We start from the raw sequence: 15,620 nt of genomic DNA on the forward strand, positions 1-15,620 counted from the left end.
GGAAGGGTGATGGTTCTACGTGGAACCATACTGACCCAAGAACCCTTTGGTTCGTGTAATTTCCTCTTTTAGTGATAATTAAAATGTAGGGTTGGTGGCTCATTATAATATCTTCGGGCGTGGTTTGTGCAGAGCTCTTTTTGTGCATCCGTAAGTGAGAGTCATTCCAGTTGAACTAATCTGTTGTGTTATGCTATTACATGTTATATATGACTATGGCCAGGAAACGGTATCTTGTGACAGACTCATGTATGTGTTAATGTGACTAAGTAAGTCAGTCGTTCTCAATTCTCTCCTCAGGGACCCCCAGGTGTTCCAGAGATAGCACAATATGGCTATTAAACCATGATACAAAACGTTGAGAAAAGTTCTTTATAGAACCATTCACCATAAAGGTTCATAAAGAACCATATAAAGGGTCCTATATAGCCCCAATGTCACACCCTGATCTATTTCACCTGTCCTTGTGATTGTCTCCACCCCCCTCCAGGTGTCGCCCATCTTCCCCAATATCCCCTGTGTATTTATACCTGTGTTCTCTGTTTGTCTGTTGCCAGTTCGTCTTGTTTGTCAGTTCAACCAGTGTTTTTGTTATCAGCTCCTGCTTTTCCCAGTCTCTCTTTTTCTCGCCCTCCTGGTTTTTGACCCTTGCCTGTCCTGACTCTGAGCCCGCCTGCCTGACCACTCTGCCTGACCCTGAGCCTGCCTGCCAAACTGTACCTTTGCCCCACCTCTGGATTGTTGACCTCTGCCTACTCTGAGCCTGCCTGCTGTCCGGTACCGTTGCCCCACCTCTGGTTTACTGACCTCTGCCTGCCTTGACCTGTCTACTGCCTGCTCCTGTTGGAATATTACACCATTGTCAATTCTGTGTGTCTGCATCTGGGTCTTACCTTGATTCCTGATACCCAAAAAGGGTTGTAAGCACAGCGGAACCCTTTTTTGGCCTTTTATTAATGGTTCTTTATAAAACCTTAGGAAATGGTTCTTTATAGCACCATTCGGGTTCCATTTAGAACCTTATGAGCATGGTTCTTTATAGAACCTTCAAAAAAAGGGTTATAGCACCAAAAAGGGATCCACTATGGTTACATATTTAGCACTATATAGAACCATTTGTTTTTAATGTGTAATGTTGATATCGTGGTCACAATGATTGCCTTCTAAATGACCTCTCTGGCCCCTACTCTCCTGCTCTCTCTTTCTCCCTCCTCAGTTCTTGCCCTTTTTTCCATCCTCAGTATCTACAGTACCAGTGGTATCTCCCCCTAGCAGAGGGAAACCTCTATACTCCCGGTGCGCTGACAGATCGATGTGTGGAAGTGTCCCTCTGTCCATGACAACCTGAGAATCACTGCAGTATTGACTGGGGATCCTCTAAAACTCATCTGAGGAGGAGAGGAAAGAAGGGATGAGGGAGGCAGAGAGCGCTGGCATCCCTCCAGTTCCCTGTCACCCTGCACTTAACTGGCATCCCTCTCTTTTTCTAACCTCCTCATCCTCTTCTCTACTTTCACTCCCTTTCTTCTTTCTCCTCGCCCGTCAGCCCTTTAGTCCCAATCACCTTGTCGACCCTTCAGCCTGCCCCAACTTCACCACCCCCTATCTCACCTTCTAATATGAGGTCAAACACATCAATGGCCTACACAGACTGTGATGCCAAAGGAAATTCATTCAAGAGACTCTGAGTAATAGGAGACTCAAATCAGTGCAGGCGAATGGGACTAGCTTTCTCTGATCTTTATCAAATGCCGAGTGAAATCAAGCTGACGTTTGCACTTCATGCTCAAGCCTGCTAACATAGGCACTTGCATTCACACACACGCGCGCACACGCGCACATGCACGAGGAATGATTGTGAAGAGAAAGTGCCAGGGTGCTGAAAAATGCTCTTTGGCAGAAATCATTTTCCTTTTCAGAAACAGACACTTCATCAGAACACTCCTAAACGAAACTAGCAACCGTTGCCAGGAAGTGTGTACCCGGCCACCCATTACCTTGGTTACTATTGTCTCAGTTTGGCTGTGTGTTCTCGTGAGGGAGAACGGGATTGGCGTTTTTTGCAGACACTGCAACAATGTGAAACAAAGGGATGTATACACACACACACACACACACACACACACACACACACACACACACACACACACACACACACACACACACACACACACACACACACACACACACACACACACACACACACACACACACACACACACACACACGCTAAGTACCGTGTGACCCAGACAGAATATGTAGGTTCTCTCTATGTGGTTGTCGTGATTCACAGCACATGTTTTGGCTGGGGACGCCCTCTGGCCAGGGCGGACGGTGTGTGCGTGCGCGTGACTCACCCGGCCAGTACGATAAAGAAGTCAAGCCTGTTCCAGGTGTCTCCTAGATAACACTTCTTGCCGAAGATGCCCAGCGCCACCATCTTGATGACCATCTCCACCGCAAAGAACGCAAAGATAAAGTCATCAAAGTCCTAGGGAGAGGAGAAAAAAAACACACGAATATGAAAAAAGAGAAATAGCCATGAAATGAAACTCCAGAGAGAGAGGGGTTAGTGTATGGATGAGTGTGTACTGTGTACGTGGGTTGGGGGGGGGGGGGGGGCAGGGGATGGATAGAGAAGGATAAAAGGAGACAGGGTAAGACATGGTGAGAGAGAGGGAGGTTACGCTATGACAGCGGCCGTAATCCCCATTGCAGATTGTGTTGATCACAGCGGTAGACGCCCCTTGCTACACGACTCCTCACAACAGGAACTGGTAAATAAAAAGCTCCTCAAATGAGCCTCTTGTTGCCTACGCAGATAAAGGGACATTCTTTTCCTCCTCTAGTTGCACGGTAACAGAACCCCACTGGGTTCAACCTGTAGTTCTGCTTTAACAACAGAGTTCAACGTGAAAGCAACAAAAAAATGGCGCCGTGTCATTGGATTTCGGTTAAAAGTTGCGTGAATATTTGGGGGGGGAATTCCCTTATGTTGATGACTTTTCTTTCTAATCCAATCCGTTTTCCACGTTGATTCAATGTTGTCGCACTAAATGTTTGGGTTGAAATGACGTGGAAACAACGTCGGTTCCACCCATTCTGCCCAGTGGGAAATGGAGAGGAGAGAGATACTGACTCATCACACATGTGAGCACACACAGACAGGTGCAGTCATCTACCCTAGGGTTCAATAAACCACCATCCTTATTTCTGAATCCTTGTGATGAGAGTGTAATCTGAATAACTTTCAGAGTAAACAGTAGAGCACATCCCTGGATTAACTTCCCTGGTATTTGTCAACCTCATAAAATATGCAAAGCCTTTTGCTGAGTTTAGATTGAGGAGAATCACATTATTAAGTCATGCGAAGCCTCCCAATGACGTGAGGTGTGTGTGTGTGTGTGTGCGTGTGTGTGTGTGTGTGTGTGTGTGTGTGTGTGTGTGTGTGTGTGTGTGTGTGTGTGTGTGTGTGTGTGTGTGTGTGTGTGTGTGTGTGTGTGTGTGTGTGTGTGTGCGCGTGTGCGTGGGTCTCTCACACACACACACACACACACACACACACACACACACACACACACACACACACACACACACACACACACACACACACACACACACACACACACACACACACACACACACACACACACACACACACACCTGAGAGTTCCAGCCAGATGGAATCCATTTGCTAAACCACTGAGCCCTGAGTCATCCCTATGCTTTGAGTGACTTTAAACACACTGGATACACAAACACATATGTCTATAGGGCTGGAATGTAAATAGAGATATAGTGTACAGGAGATGAAGCCTGTAGAGAATAGAGCAGAGAGAAGCTCACAGTATCTGTGAGTGATGAGCCATGCAATCCCCTTCCCTAACCCACTGTTCACATGCAGTGACACACACACACACACGGAGAGAGAAACCCACGCCTACACACACAGTTCTAGGCAGATAGAACCAAGAGGCACATAGCTGGGATTTCCCAATGTGAGAAAACCTGTGTGTGTGTGTGTGTGTGTGTGTGTGTGTGTGTGTGTGTGTGTGTGTGTGTGTGTGTGTGTGTGTGTGTGTGTGTGTGTGTGTGTGTGTGTGTGTGTGTGTGTGTGTGTGTGTGTGTGTGTGTGTCAGAAAGCGAGAGCAGGATTCAACGAACCATGGAGAAGGAGTCTAACACACACACACACACACACGCACACACACACAGCTGGCTCCCAGAGCGGAGACACCAGTGGCCTGTGCGCAACGCTTCAATGCTCACCCGCTCCCCTTCTCTTTATCTCTCCTTCACTTGTCTTTCTCTCTCTCTCTCTCTCTCTCTCTCTCTCTCTCTCTCTCTCTCTCTCTCTCTCTCTCTCTCTCTCTCTCTCTCTCTCTCTCTCTCTCTCTCTCTCTCTCTCTCTCTCTCTCTCTCTCTCTCTCTCTCTCTCTCTCTCTCTCTCTCTCTCTCTCTCTCTCTCTCTCTCTCTCTCTCTCTCTCTCCTTATTAAATCAACTTTTTGAATCACTCTTCCATATCTATATCTATACAGATATATTATTCCATCACTTATTTCTGTCTTATCACTCTGATTATGTCTCTGCAGTATCTCTTATTTCTGTCTTATTACTCTGATTATGTCTCCGCAGTATCTCTTATTTCTGTCTTATTACTCTGATTATGTCTCTGCAGTATCTCTTATTTCTGTCTTATTACTCTGATTATGTCTCCGCAGTATCTCTCTTTTAAAGGCACAGTGCTGCAGTGCACAGCCCTGGGTGTTTGTGTTGCTGTCTCTTTGGTGCTTCGTCACACTTGTGTGTAAAGCTCTGGACCTAAACAATGGCATCATGCCGTGTGAACAGCCGTGTGTGCGTGTGACTGAGAGAAGGCATGTAAACACACACACATACTTTCTTTCTTTCTCTAGCTCTCCGAGTGGCCTGTACTATGGATGACTATACTGTAGTCTCCTAGCCCTGTCTATCTGGACTATACCACGGAGCCCTGTATTCAACCAGCCATAGAAGCCTCAATGATAATGATACTGGTTTATTAAAGCAGTTGATTCCTGACCTGCCTTGACTATAACATTTGACCCTGGAGGTTCAGACAATGATGATTATCTGCAAATCCGTTTAGCTCTGTTAATATATTGATATCAGAGGGGTGGGAGGCACGGAGGGAGGGAGGGGGATAGAGAGAGAGAGAGCAAGAGAGAGTGAGAGAGAGTGAGAGAGAGTGAGAGAGAGTGAGAGAGAGCAAGAGAGAGCGAGAGAGCAAGAGAGTGAAAGAGAGAGAGAGCAAGAGAGTGAAAGAGAGAGAGAGAGAGAGAGAGCGAGAGTGAAAGAGAGTGAGAGAGAGAGAGAGAGAGAGAGAGAGAGAGAGAGAGAGAGAGAGAGAGAGAGAGAGAGAGAGAGAGAGAGTGTGCAAAATACAGTCGATATGAAGTTCAAAAGGCCAATCCCATCCTTTCCCGGGATCCTTTAGGGAGCCACACAGATACTCTCCCTCTGGGCAGGAATGAAACTGGAACACCATTCAGAATGCTTCTCTGATTAACCTCTACTCCCTCTCTTTCCTCTCTCTCTCTTTCCTCTCCCTCTCTTTCCCCTCCAGCCATGCTGCCTTTGGTGCAGTATTCAATACACAAAGCAGAGAGAGGACTGACACACACACACAAACCACTGCCTATGTAAGTCAACCCACACAGATATGCACCTTGCGAGATACTGTACAGTGCAAACACTCTCTATGCCGGAGGTAGAACGTGTGTTGGAATGATTGAGTGGTTTTGCAGGCAGAAATGGGGAGGTGGGAGTGCATTGAGCATTGAGCCACATTCCGACATGGAACTAGTGACATTTGTTCTGATTTCATGTTGCTGTAGCAGAGGAAGGGTTTCTGGGAACTGCAGAGTGTGTGTGATTGCGAGTGTTTTTAGGAACCCCAGGCGAGGAGCGATAGAGAAGCCTCTATCTCTGCATCAGGAGGAGATGGGAGGAGACACACACACACCAAAGCTTCACACACACTCAGACACGTGTACGGGAGAGGAAAGAGAAGCAAATCAAGGTCTTCTGCTGTGTGTCTAAAGAAGGCGTGTGTGTGTGTGTGTGTGTGTGTGTATGTGTGTGTGTGTGTTTGTGTGTGTGTGTGTGTGTGTGTGTGTGTGTGTGTGTGTTTATGTGTGTGTGTGTGTGTGTGTGTGTGTGTGTGTGTGTGTGTGTGTGTGTGTGTGTGTGTGTGTGTGTGTGTGTGTGTGTGTGTGTGTGTGTGTGTGTGTGTGTGTGTGTGCGTGCGTGCGTGCGTGCGTGCGTGCGTGCGTGCGTGTGTGTGTGTGTGTGTGTTTGTGTGTGTGTGTGTGTTTGTGTGTGTGCGTGCGTGTGTGTGCACGCATCCAAGATGCAGTATATATGTTATATTTGTTAGTCTATTGTCACAGGCAGATGAGCCATGTACTAGTTTTGCGTTGTTCCCGGGTTTGACTTGGAGAGATACACCTGCATGTGTGTGTGAGTGTGCATGTGTGCATGTGTGTCTCTGTGTGTGTGCATGTATGTGTCTCGGCTACAGATGCTAGCTGACAGTATTTGAACCCTGCGATAATCTCATTCAGAGCTCTGACAGGCAGAATTAGCATACATAGTGGCTATATTTTCATAGGAAGAATTTTTGGTTGGAATGTTGTTATCTATGTTGTTTCAACCAGACACACACACACACACACACACTCTTTCTTTTTGTTTCAATCACACAGACTCACAATTCTTATTTCAACTACTCATAAGCAATACGTTTTCCCAAAAGTCTTAATGATGAATTAAAGGGGAAGTTGAGGCGGAACTAACCAGTCTGTAAGTATTGCTGAGAAAACACTCCGGGTAAGATCATAACTGGAGTGGAGCCCAACAGCAGTGTAAGGCTAGTAGCCAGCCCATCTAATGGACACCTCAGAGTAGAAGTTAAATATGTTGTTCTCCAACAGCTCAGTCTGATCATAAGTGTTCTCTTTAAGTTCACTCAGCATTATTAATGTAAACACACACACACACACACACACACACATACACACACACACACACACACACACACACACACACACATAGACACACGCAAGGGCACACAAATACTCAAAACTAGACTTGGCTCAGGAGGCCATGAGGGGAGGGGAGAATATTGTCTCTCGGTGAAGGGTGATAACATGCAGCTCACTGTCTCATAACAGAGAGATGAAGAAAGAGTGAGCGAGAGAGAGAGACAGAGGGAGAGACGAAGAAGAAGGGAAACAGAAAAAGAGAGATAGATGGAGAGAGCCTGTAATAGATGAAAGTGCGTTGAATCTCTAGGCTGCACATGTATCTGGAGTGATAACATGCACCTCACTGTCTGACATCAGAGAGATGAAGAGAGGGAGAGAGGGAGAAAGAGAGAGAGAGCGAGCGAGAGGGAGCCAGAGAGAGACAGAAAGAAAAAAACAGACAGAGAAAGAGAGCGATGGAGGGATAAAAGGAGAGATGAAGAACATACCTCCAGGATCTTGCATCGTTCCGACTCGCAGTCGTGGTCCTCACAGGGTTGGAACATCCCCAGAGTGACGCAGTTCAACAAGATCACCAGCATGGAGGCTCGCTCAAACCACGTAGAGGATAGGGAGTTAAGGAACACAATGGAGACGTGGTAGAAACACACACAGCCTTACATAAAATACAAATACACAGAAATTAGAGTATGCATTTTGTATTTGGTATTCATTAGGATCCCCATTAGCTCCTGCCAAGGCAGCAGCTACACTTCCTGGAGTCCACACAGGAATAAAATAATGACATCACAACAAAACAACAGCCTACATCATAAACAAAATAATGCAATACATTATTACATTATCACTCTATCACTCTATTACAAATGTACAATTTAACATGTACAATACTACAATAATACAATATTACACTGTGTGTGTGTGTGCTGAGTACGTGTGTTAGAGTGCGCACGTATGCGTGTGTTTGTCCGTGGTGTGTCGCGAGGTGTTGTTTTATCTGCTATGTGTTATCTGATTGTACTGCTTGCTTGAGTTACTTGGTGTTGAAGAGAGTTCCATGTAGTCATGGCTCTATGTAGTACTGTGCGTTGCCCAGACTCTGAACTGGACTTGGGGACTGTGAAGAGACCTCTGGTGACAAGTCTCGTGGGGTACGTACGGGGGTCTGAGCTGTGTGTCAGCTGTTTGAACAGACAGCTCGGTGCTTTCAACACGTCAATACCTCTCACAAAGACTAGTAGTGGTAGTAGTCCATCTCTCCTCTACTTTGAGCCAGGAGAGATTGACATTCATGTTTATTGATATTAGCCCTCCGCGTACATTTAAGGGCGCCTTGACCGTATACATGGCCAGTAGTCCAGGTGTGATAAAACTAAAGCCTGTAGGACTTGTTTTATTGATTGTGATGTCAAGAAAACAGAGCCGTGCTTTTCCAGGACAGACTTCTCCCCCATCTTAGCTACCGTTGCATCAATATGTTTTGACCATGACAGTTTACAATCTAGTGTTACACCAAGCAGTTCGGCTTGCTCAATTGCTCCTCGGCTTGCTCAATTGCCACATTATACATTACAAAATGTAGACATGGTTTAGGGTTTAGCGAATGATTTGTCCCAAATAGAATGCTATTCGTTTTTCATATATTTAGGACTCGCTTATTTCTAGCCAAGCATTCTAAAACGGACTGCATCTTTTTGGTAGTGTTGCAGGGTTTTAATTTGCTGTGGTAGCTGATGTGTATAATAGTGGGTCGTAAGTGTACATAGTAAGACATGTGGTACTGAAATTGTATATGGTTATATTACATAAGAACAATGGTCCAACACTAATAACAATTCGATTATTTTATAACAAATGCGCTATCTCCCGCGTTGGATAGCGGTCGCTGTCCACGGTTCTGAAACACCAGTGTGCTGTTGAATTGGTGCCTCTTCCTAGACCATGTTGCTGTGTGTATAATAGCAAGGTTACCCAGCATATTGGTGTTGAGAACAATGCGGCGGAGGCAGCAGTGGAGTTAGGAGACGAGAAAACAGCCCTAGCCTTAATTGTCGAAGAAAATCGAGGAGAGAGGAAACCCCAACTTAATTAGGTCTATAATCAACAGCCTAACTGTGCCTGGCTTTATATAAATCATCCACATATACTGAACAAAATATATAAACGCAACATGCAACAATTTCAACGATTTTATTGAGTTACAGTTCATATAAGGAAATCGGTCAATTGAAATAAATTCATTAGGCCCTAATCTATGGATTTCACATGACTGGGCAGAGGAGGAAGGGCAGGGCATAGGCCCACACACTGGGGAGCCAGGCCCAACAAGTCAGAATTAGTTTTTCGACACAAAAGGGTTTTATCACAGGCAGAAATACTCCTCCGTTTCACCAGCTGTCCGGGTGTCTGATCTCAGACGATCCAGCAGGTGAAGAAGCCGGATGTGGAGGTCCTGGGCTGGCGTGGTTACATGTGGTCTGTGGTTGTGAGGCCGGCTGGAGGCCAAATTCTCGAAAACGACATCTGTGGCATTGTGTCATGTGACAAAACTGCACATTTTAGATTGGCCTTTTATTGTCCGCAGCACAAGATGCATCTGTGTAATAATCATGCTGTTTAATTAGCTTCTTAATATGCCACACCTGTCAGTGGATGGATTATCTTGGCAAAGTTGGAGTTGTCCATAAAGTTGGAGAGAAATAAGCTTTTTGTGCATATGGAACATTTCTGGGATCTTATTTCAGCTCATGAAACATGGGACCAACACTTTACATGTTACGTTTATATTTTTGTTCAGTATACAGTACCAGTCAAAAGTTTGGACACATCTACTCATTGCAGGGTTTTTCTTTATTTTGACTATTTTCTACATTGTAGAATAATAGTGAAGACATCAAACCTATGAAATAGCACATATGGAATCATGAGTAACCAAATAAGTGTTAAACAAATCAAAATATATTTTATATTTGAGATTCTTTAAAGTAGCCACCATTTGCCATGATGACAGCTTTGCTTATTGTGGTGGTCGCTACAGCAGGGAGGAAAGACAACGGGTGCTAGTCACACAGTCACTTGCTGTAAAGAAATGATTTACACAGTGCAGCAAGTCTGAGCCAGGCACAATCAAATCAATTGCGGTCAGACTCCCTCTAGTCATCCGTGTGTCTTAATTATTTAATCAAACAGTGTGCTTAAAGCATCAGCCAAGCTCAGTGGATATAGCTGATTCAATTAAAACATATAGGATGTGTCTATATATGACCGGATTATATGGTGGGGACGCTATATTGATGATGTTTGCCTGTTTTGGTCCGGCTCAGAAGATGAACTTATTTCCATCCACCAATACCTTAACAGCACTTAACCCTAACATCAAACTAACTATGGAATACAGCAAGGATAACATTCATTTTTTGGACCTCGACATTAGTAAAAATGACAAAGGTTGTTTGCACACATCAATCTTTAGGAAGCCTACAGATGGGAATACCATTCTGAGGGCAGACAGCTTTCACCCCAAAAGGCTAAAAGAGAATATTCCATATGGCCAATTCCAAAGAGTCCGCGGAATTTGCGATCAGGAAACAGACTACAGTGTCAAATCTGCTGAATTGGAGAATCGCTTTTTGAATTGGGGCTACAGCATTCAGGTCCTGAAAGATGCAGGTATAAGGGCTGGATTACTTGACAGAGAGAACTTGTTACGGAGAGGAGTGCCTCGTGATACATCAGAGAGAGTGTATTTTGTTACAAAATACAGCACTGAAGCAGAGAACATTAAAAGAATCATTAAAAACAATTGGGGAATCATCCAAAGTGATACGCTACTAACGCCAAGTCTTTCCTGAACCACCAGTCATAAGCTTTAAGAGATGTCCTACCCTAAATGACAAATTAGTCCACAGTTATCTTCCAGGTGACTCTCAAAAAACTTGGCTTGACTACAAACCCAAGGGCTCTTTTAAATGTAACCAGTGCAACCATTGCAGAAATATTGCACAGAAAAAGTATTTTGTTGACACAGCTTCCAAAATGGAGTATTACGTCAAGCATTTCATTAACTGCAAAACCACTCATGTCATCTATAGATTGGAATGTCCACAGTGCAAGGTGTTCTACATTGGACGGACAAAGAGACGCCTTCAAGATCGCTTGGCGGAACACAAGTACGCCATACGGGTAGGCAATGAAGACTACCCCATGGCAAGGCACTACAAGTCCTTACACCATGGCAACCCTGCCTCCCTACAAGCTATGGGTATTGATCATATTCCGGCCTCTATTAGAAAAGAGGACCGTCTTAAACAGTTAAACCAAAGGGAAAGTTTTTGGATTTACAAACTACAGGCCACTAAATACCCTGGTTTAAATGAAGATATGGATTTCTCACCCTTCCTGTAGGGTCGTAATGGGTCCATTTGCTGTCATCTAGTGGACATTTTGCTCAATTGCCCTCAGCTATGTTTAGACTGTTGTTCATGTTTTGCTGTGTTCTAGTGTACTATGGAATATATTGCTTTCTTATTCTTGACACTTCTACCAGTCATATTTAAGGTTAGAACTACCTTTTAGTGTTCTGATACTTCTAGCTTGGAGTTGTATGCTTATGATAACATAGCGACAGTATTTCACCTTTTAATGTGTATATTATTGCTTACTAGGTCTGTCCAATTTGGTAACCACTCCCTCTTCTAATTAGGGCTAATTGGAAAAGCCTTTCAAAAGAGGACGTTATATTCTCTTTTTTTGTACTCCCTGACGAAGGCCATGTAGCCGAAACGCGTCGTTTTTTTTAAAACTTTGTTTCTATTGAACATGCCATACTAATAAAGGCATTTTAATTAATTATATGAAGAGTGCCTTGGTCCTCCTTTCTTTTTGATGGAAAAATACACGTTTTAAAATGTCAACCAATTGATTGGTCGAAAGAACAGACGGCTCTCATTCAACCAAGATTTTTTTAGTCGGGGAGAGCCCTAGTATATAGACACACTGGTACATAAACACACTTTACTGAAGGGTAGCGGTAGGTCAATAGTAAAAATTGAAAAAAGTAAGGGGCCAAGACAGCTACCTTGAGGCATGCCTAACTCTACCTGGTTTACGTTAGAGAGGCATCCATTAAAGAACACCCTCTGTGTTCTGTTAGATAGGCAACTCTTGATCCACGATATGGCAGAGGATGTAAAGCCATAATACATACGTTTATTCAGCAGCAGACTATGATTGATTATGTCATTCACTCTTTTGAGAGAGTGAATGAGAGCGCGAGAGAGAGAGAGAGAGAGAGAGAGAGAGAGAGAGAGAGAGAGAGAGAGAGAGAGAGAGAGAGAGAGAGAGCAGACAGACAGACAGACAGACAGACAGACAGACAGACAGACAGACAGACAGACAGACAGACAGACAGACAGACAGACAGACAGACAGACAGACAGACAGACAGACAGACAGACAGACAGACAGAAAGAAAGAAAGAAAGAAAGAAAGAAAGAAAGAAAGAAAGAAAGAAAGAAAGAAAGAAAGAAAGAAAGAAAGAGAGAAAATCAGTCAGAGAATCACTTCTAAAAGTAAAGACAGTTTGTTGTATTGGACATATATTTTATTGACCACCTGAGCATTCTGAATCTGGTTAGAGGATGAACTGAAGCCAACGATGTGAGCACAATCAATATGGAAGGTAAACAACCATTTATAAACACAGACGAACCTGTGCCTGATATAATAAAGACACACCCAAACACGCTGTGAAAGCTACAGATTATAGATCAACACAGTCAGTAACCTCACTTCACCCCAGTTAACTGTGTTAAACACTAACACCGTTTGTCATCCCAGTGTGCGTGCGTGTGCCCTTGCTGTGTTAGGACAAACGACCTGTCGTTTTTTTATTCCATTAGAGAACGCCCAGTCGTCCATCACACCAACCCACAATGCACTGGGGTCAGACTGGGTCCACAGCAGGTGCAGTGCTCGGCGTGGGATGAAGAAACTGATCTATAGGCAGTTGTGTGTTTTTCACCTTAATGGTTCAGGCTAGATTTGAGGGAAGATGAGTTGATCTTAGATTCTGTTCCTATGGGAAACATCTACCTGGAGCGCAGGTCTAAATATGAAAGGAAACACTGTTTTTCCTACATCCAAAGGAAATACTGTCACTTGCATACACAACGATACACCAAAGGGATTCAATTAAACGCAAAACACCAAAGAACAGGAAGAGAGGAAACGCATCATCATCAAACAGGAAACGGAGAACTATAAGAGTGCCTAGCGGCAACAGCCAGCCCTAGTTACCGTAACTGAGGGAAATGCAGAACAAAGAGACTAGACACCCGTGACTGTATTGTTGTCATGGTTTGACAAGGAAATTATACTACATCACTCGCTTTACACACACACACACACACACACACACACACACACACACACACACACACACACACACACACACACACACACACACACACACACACACCAAACTGCAACCCCATGGCAATTCGCTACATACACTTCTATTCTACGTAGAATAGTTTTCATACTAATAGTTTAATAGTTTTAACTTTCTAAACAGAGCAACTTTCCCCTCTAGCGATGGACTGTGTGGTGTCACTATGTCACCACTGGCATCTGGCCTGGTGACTATCCTCATTCATAATGCAAACACTGACAGACAGAGTAGGGACAAATGAATAATGTACACCGATAGATACATTAATACTGGACACACATACACACACTCACATTAATAATGTACATATTGTCTGGCTAATCAGCAGTTGATCAATGGCGTTGGGTTGACACACTAATTTCTATTACAGCTCTAACGGTGGACAGAAAGAGAGATGGGTAGACCAGGAAACCAACCTACCACATTTCTACAGCAAATGTTCAATAGACAGCACCAGAGCAATATAGGTGTATAACGCACCTTTCACGTGCTATCGGAAACGCGGAACATCCAAGTTAAAATTGTGTGTGTAGAGCTTCCTATTGGTCGATTCTGATACTTCCCAAGTGGGAAACTAGGGATCATTTTTTTGGGCCCCCATCCTCATCAAAGTTTCCCATCCCTGGTTTCTGAGAACATCCTACTCCACAGTACAGACGTTCTACTCACAGAAGAAATGGATCACCCATCAAAATGTTACACAGCGAGAGATAAAAGAAGAAAACAAAACAATAAAAATGACTAATCTAATCGATAAATACTTATTAAAAACTGCCCTTCTCTCCTCCCTCCCTTCCCTCCCTCTCTTCGTTACGCCCCCTCTTCAGTTTCAGATTCGTAATTAAACAGAAACGTGTGTGTGCGCTTGAAAAGAGACACACCTTGATGGTGTCAGCACATAAACAAATGATGAAACCCTGAGGGATGGTTTCAATTAGATCAGACACACAGGGATATGCTCTGTCAAAACCCTCTCTGACGGCAAGAGCCGTCACTTTACACACACACACACACGCGCGCGCAAACACACACACACACACACAAACACACAAACACACACACAGCCTCGTCAGAGAGAGCAGGATCAAACTTTCATCAACACCTTCCAGTGTATTCTTGTACAGCATTCTTCCCTCGTCGGGGTCCCCTCAGACACACACACACACCTTTCTCAAAGCCGATGCCTCGTCCTTCAATGAGGGGGAAACTATTTTCAAGCCCTTGATGTCCTTCCCTCCATCCATCTCTCCTTCCTTCCCACTCTCGCTCCCTCTATCCATCTCTCCCTCCTTCCCTCTCTAATGATAGAACTCACACACTAGGACACAAACAACAAGTCCATACCTTCCTGAGAAACAACAGAGAGACGGAGGGAGAGAGCGAGAGAGAGAGAGAGAGAGAGAGAGAGAGAGAGAGAGAGAGAGAGAGAGAGAGAGACAGAGAGAGAGAGACAGAGAGAGAGAGAGAAAAAAAGAGAGAGGGAGATGGAAAGAACGATAGAGCAAGAGAGAGAGAAACATGACTATAGAATGTGATGGAGAAGAAACTTTAGATGAAGGGTTTGGGTAAACTGTCATATCACTAGGGGTGAAATGCTGTTTTCCCTCACAGTGTTGTTCTTTTTCTGCGCATGACTTCTGGTAAACACACTTCATCCATAAACAACAACGAAAAAGCACTCGCTCGGTCAGATCTGTCATTTAAACGGTTTGTTCTGACAGACTTTAGTCAGAGTCAAGCCTTCCTTAGCTGTTCAAAAGGAGACTACTCTCTTTCACTCATCTTGTTGTTTCTATCTCTTCTCCCGTCTCAATGTGTTTTCCTCTCAGTTTGATTCAGGATCAGAGTACTTCACGCTGCACGACGATGGTTATCTCCTCAAAAAAGAAACATTGACTTTTCTCATCCCCCTCTCCTCCCTTTTCGCTCTCTCTCTCTCTTCTGTCTGTCTATCCTCGGTCTCTTCTCACTATCCTCCCTCACACCTCACCCTATATTCTCATCTGTCCCCTCTTTGAATGAGTCAGTGAAAACATGACATCACCCCCTGGTTTGACGGACAGGTGGGCAGGAGACAAGTGTGGTGACATTCAATAGCCAATCCGTGTGAAGTGGCGGAACCACTGGGCTGTGAAGTCA

General features: G+C 44.3%; 1 protein-coding gene across 14 annotated transcripts in view; it reads right to left on the reverse strand.

The window, feature by feature from the left end:
* Nucleotides 1–15,620, reverse strand: part of cacna1g (calcium channel, voltage-dependent, T type, alpha 1G subunit) — a 294,162-nt gene that overhangs the window by 175,094 nt on the left and 103,448 nt on the right. For all 14 annotated transcript variants that reach the window (XM_071409870.1, XM_071409877.1, XM_071409866.1 and 11 more), the window contains exons 3-4: nucleotides 7,519–7,630; nucleotides 2,358–2,491 (exon numbers count right to left, since the gene is read on the reverse strand). In XM_071409870.1, the coding sequence (XP_071265971.1) occupies nucleotides 2,358–2,491; nucleotides 7,519–7,630 (246 nt within the window). The remainder of the gene's footprint in view (nucleotides 1–2,357; nucleotides 2,492–7,518; nucleotides 7,631–15,620) is intronic.

The sequence above is a fragment of the Salvelinus alpinus genome, chromosome 7 (genome assembly GCF_045679555.1).
Source record: "Salvelinus alpinus chromosome 7, SLU_Salpinus.1, whole genome shotgun sequence".
In the NCBI taxonomy this organism is placed as follows: Eukaryota; Metazoa; Chordata; class Actinopteri; order Salmoniformes; family Salmonidae; genus Salvelinus; species Salvelinus alpinus.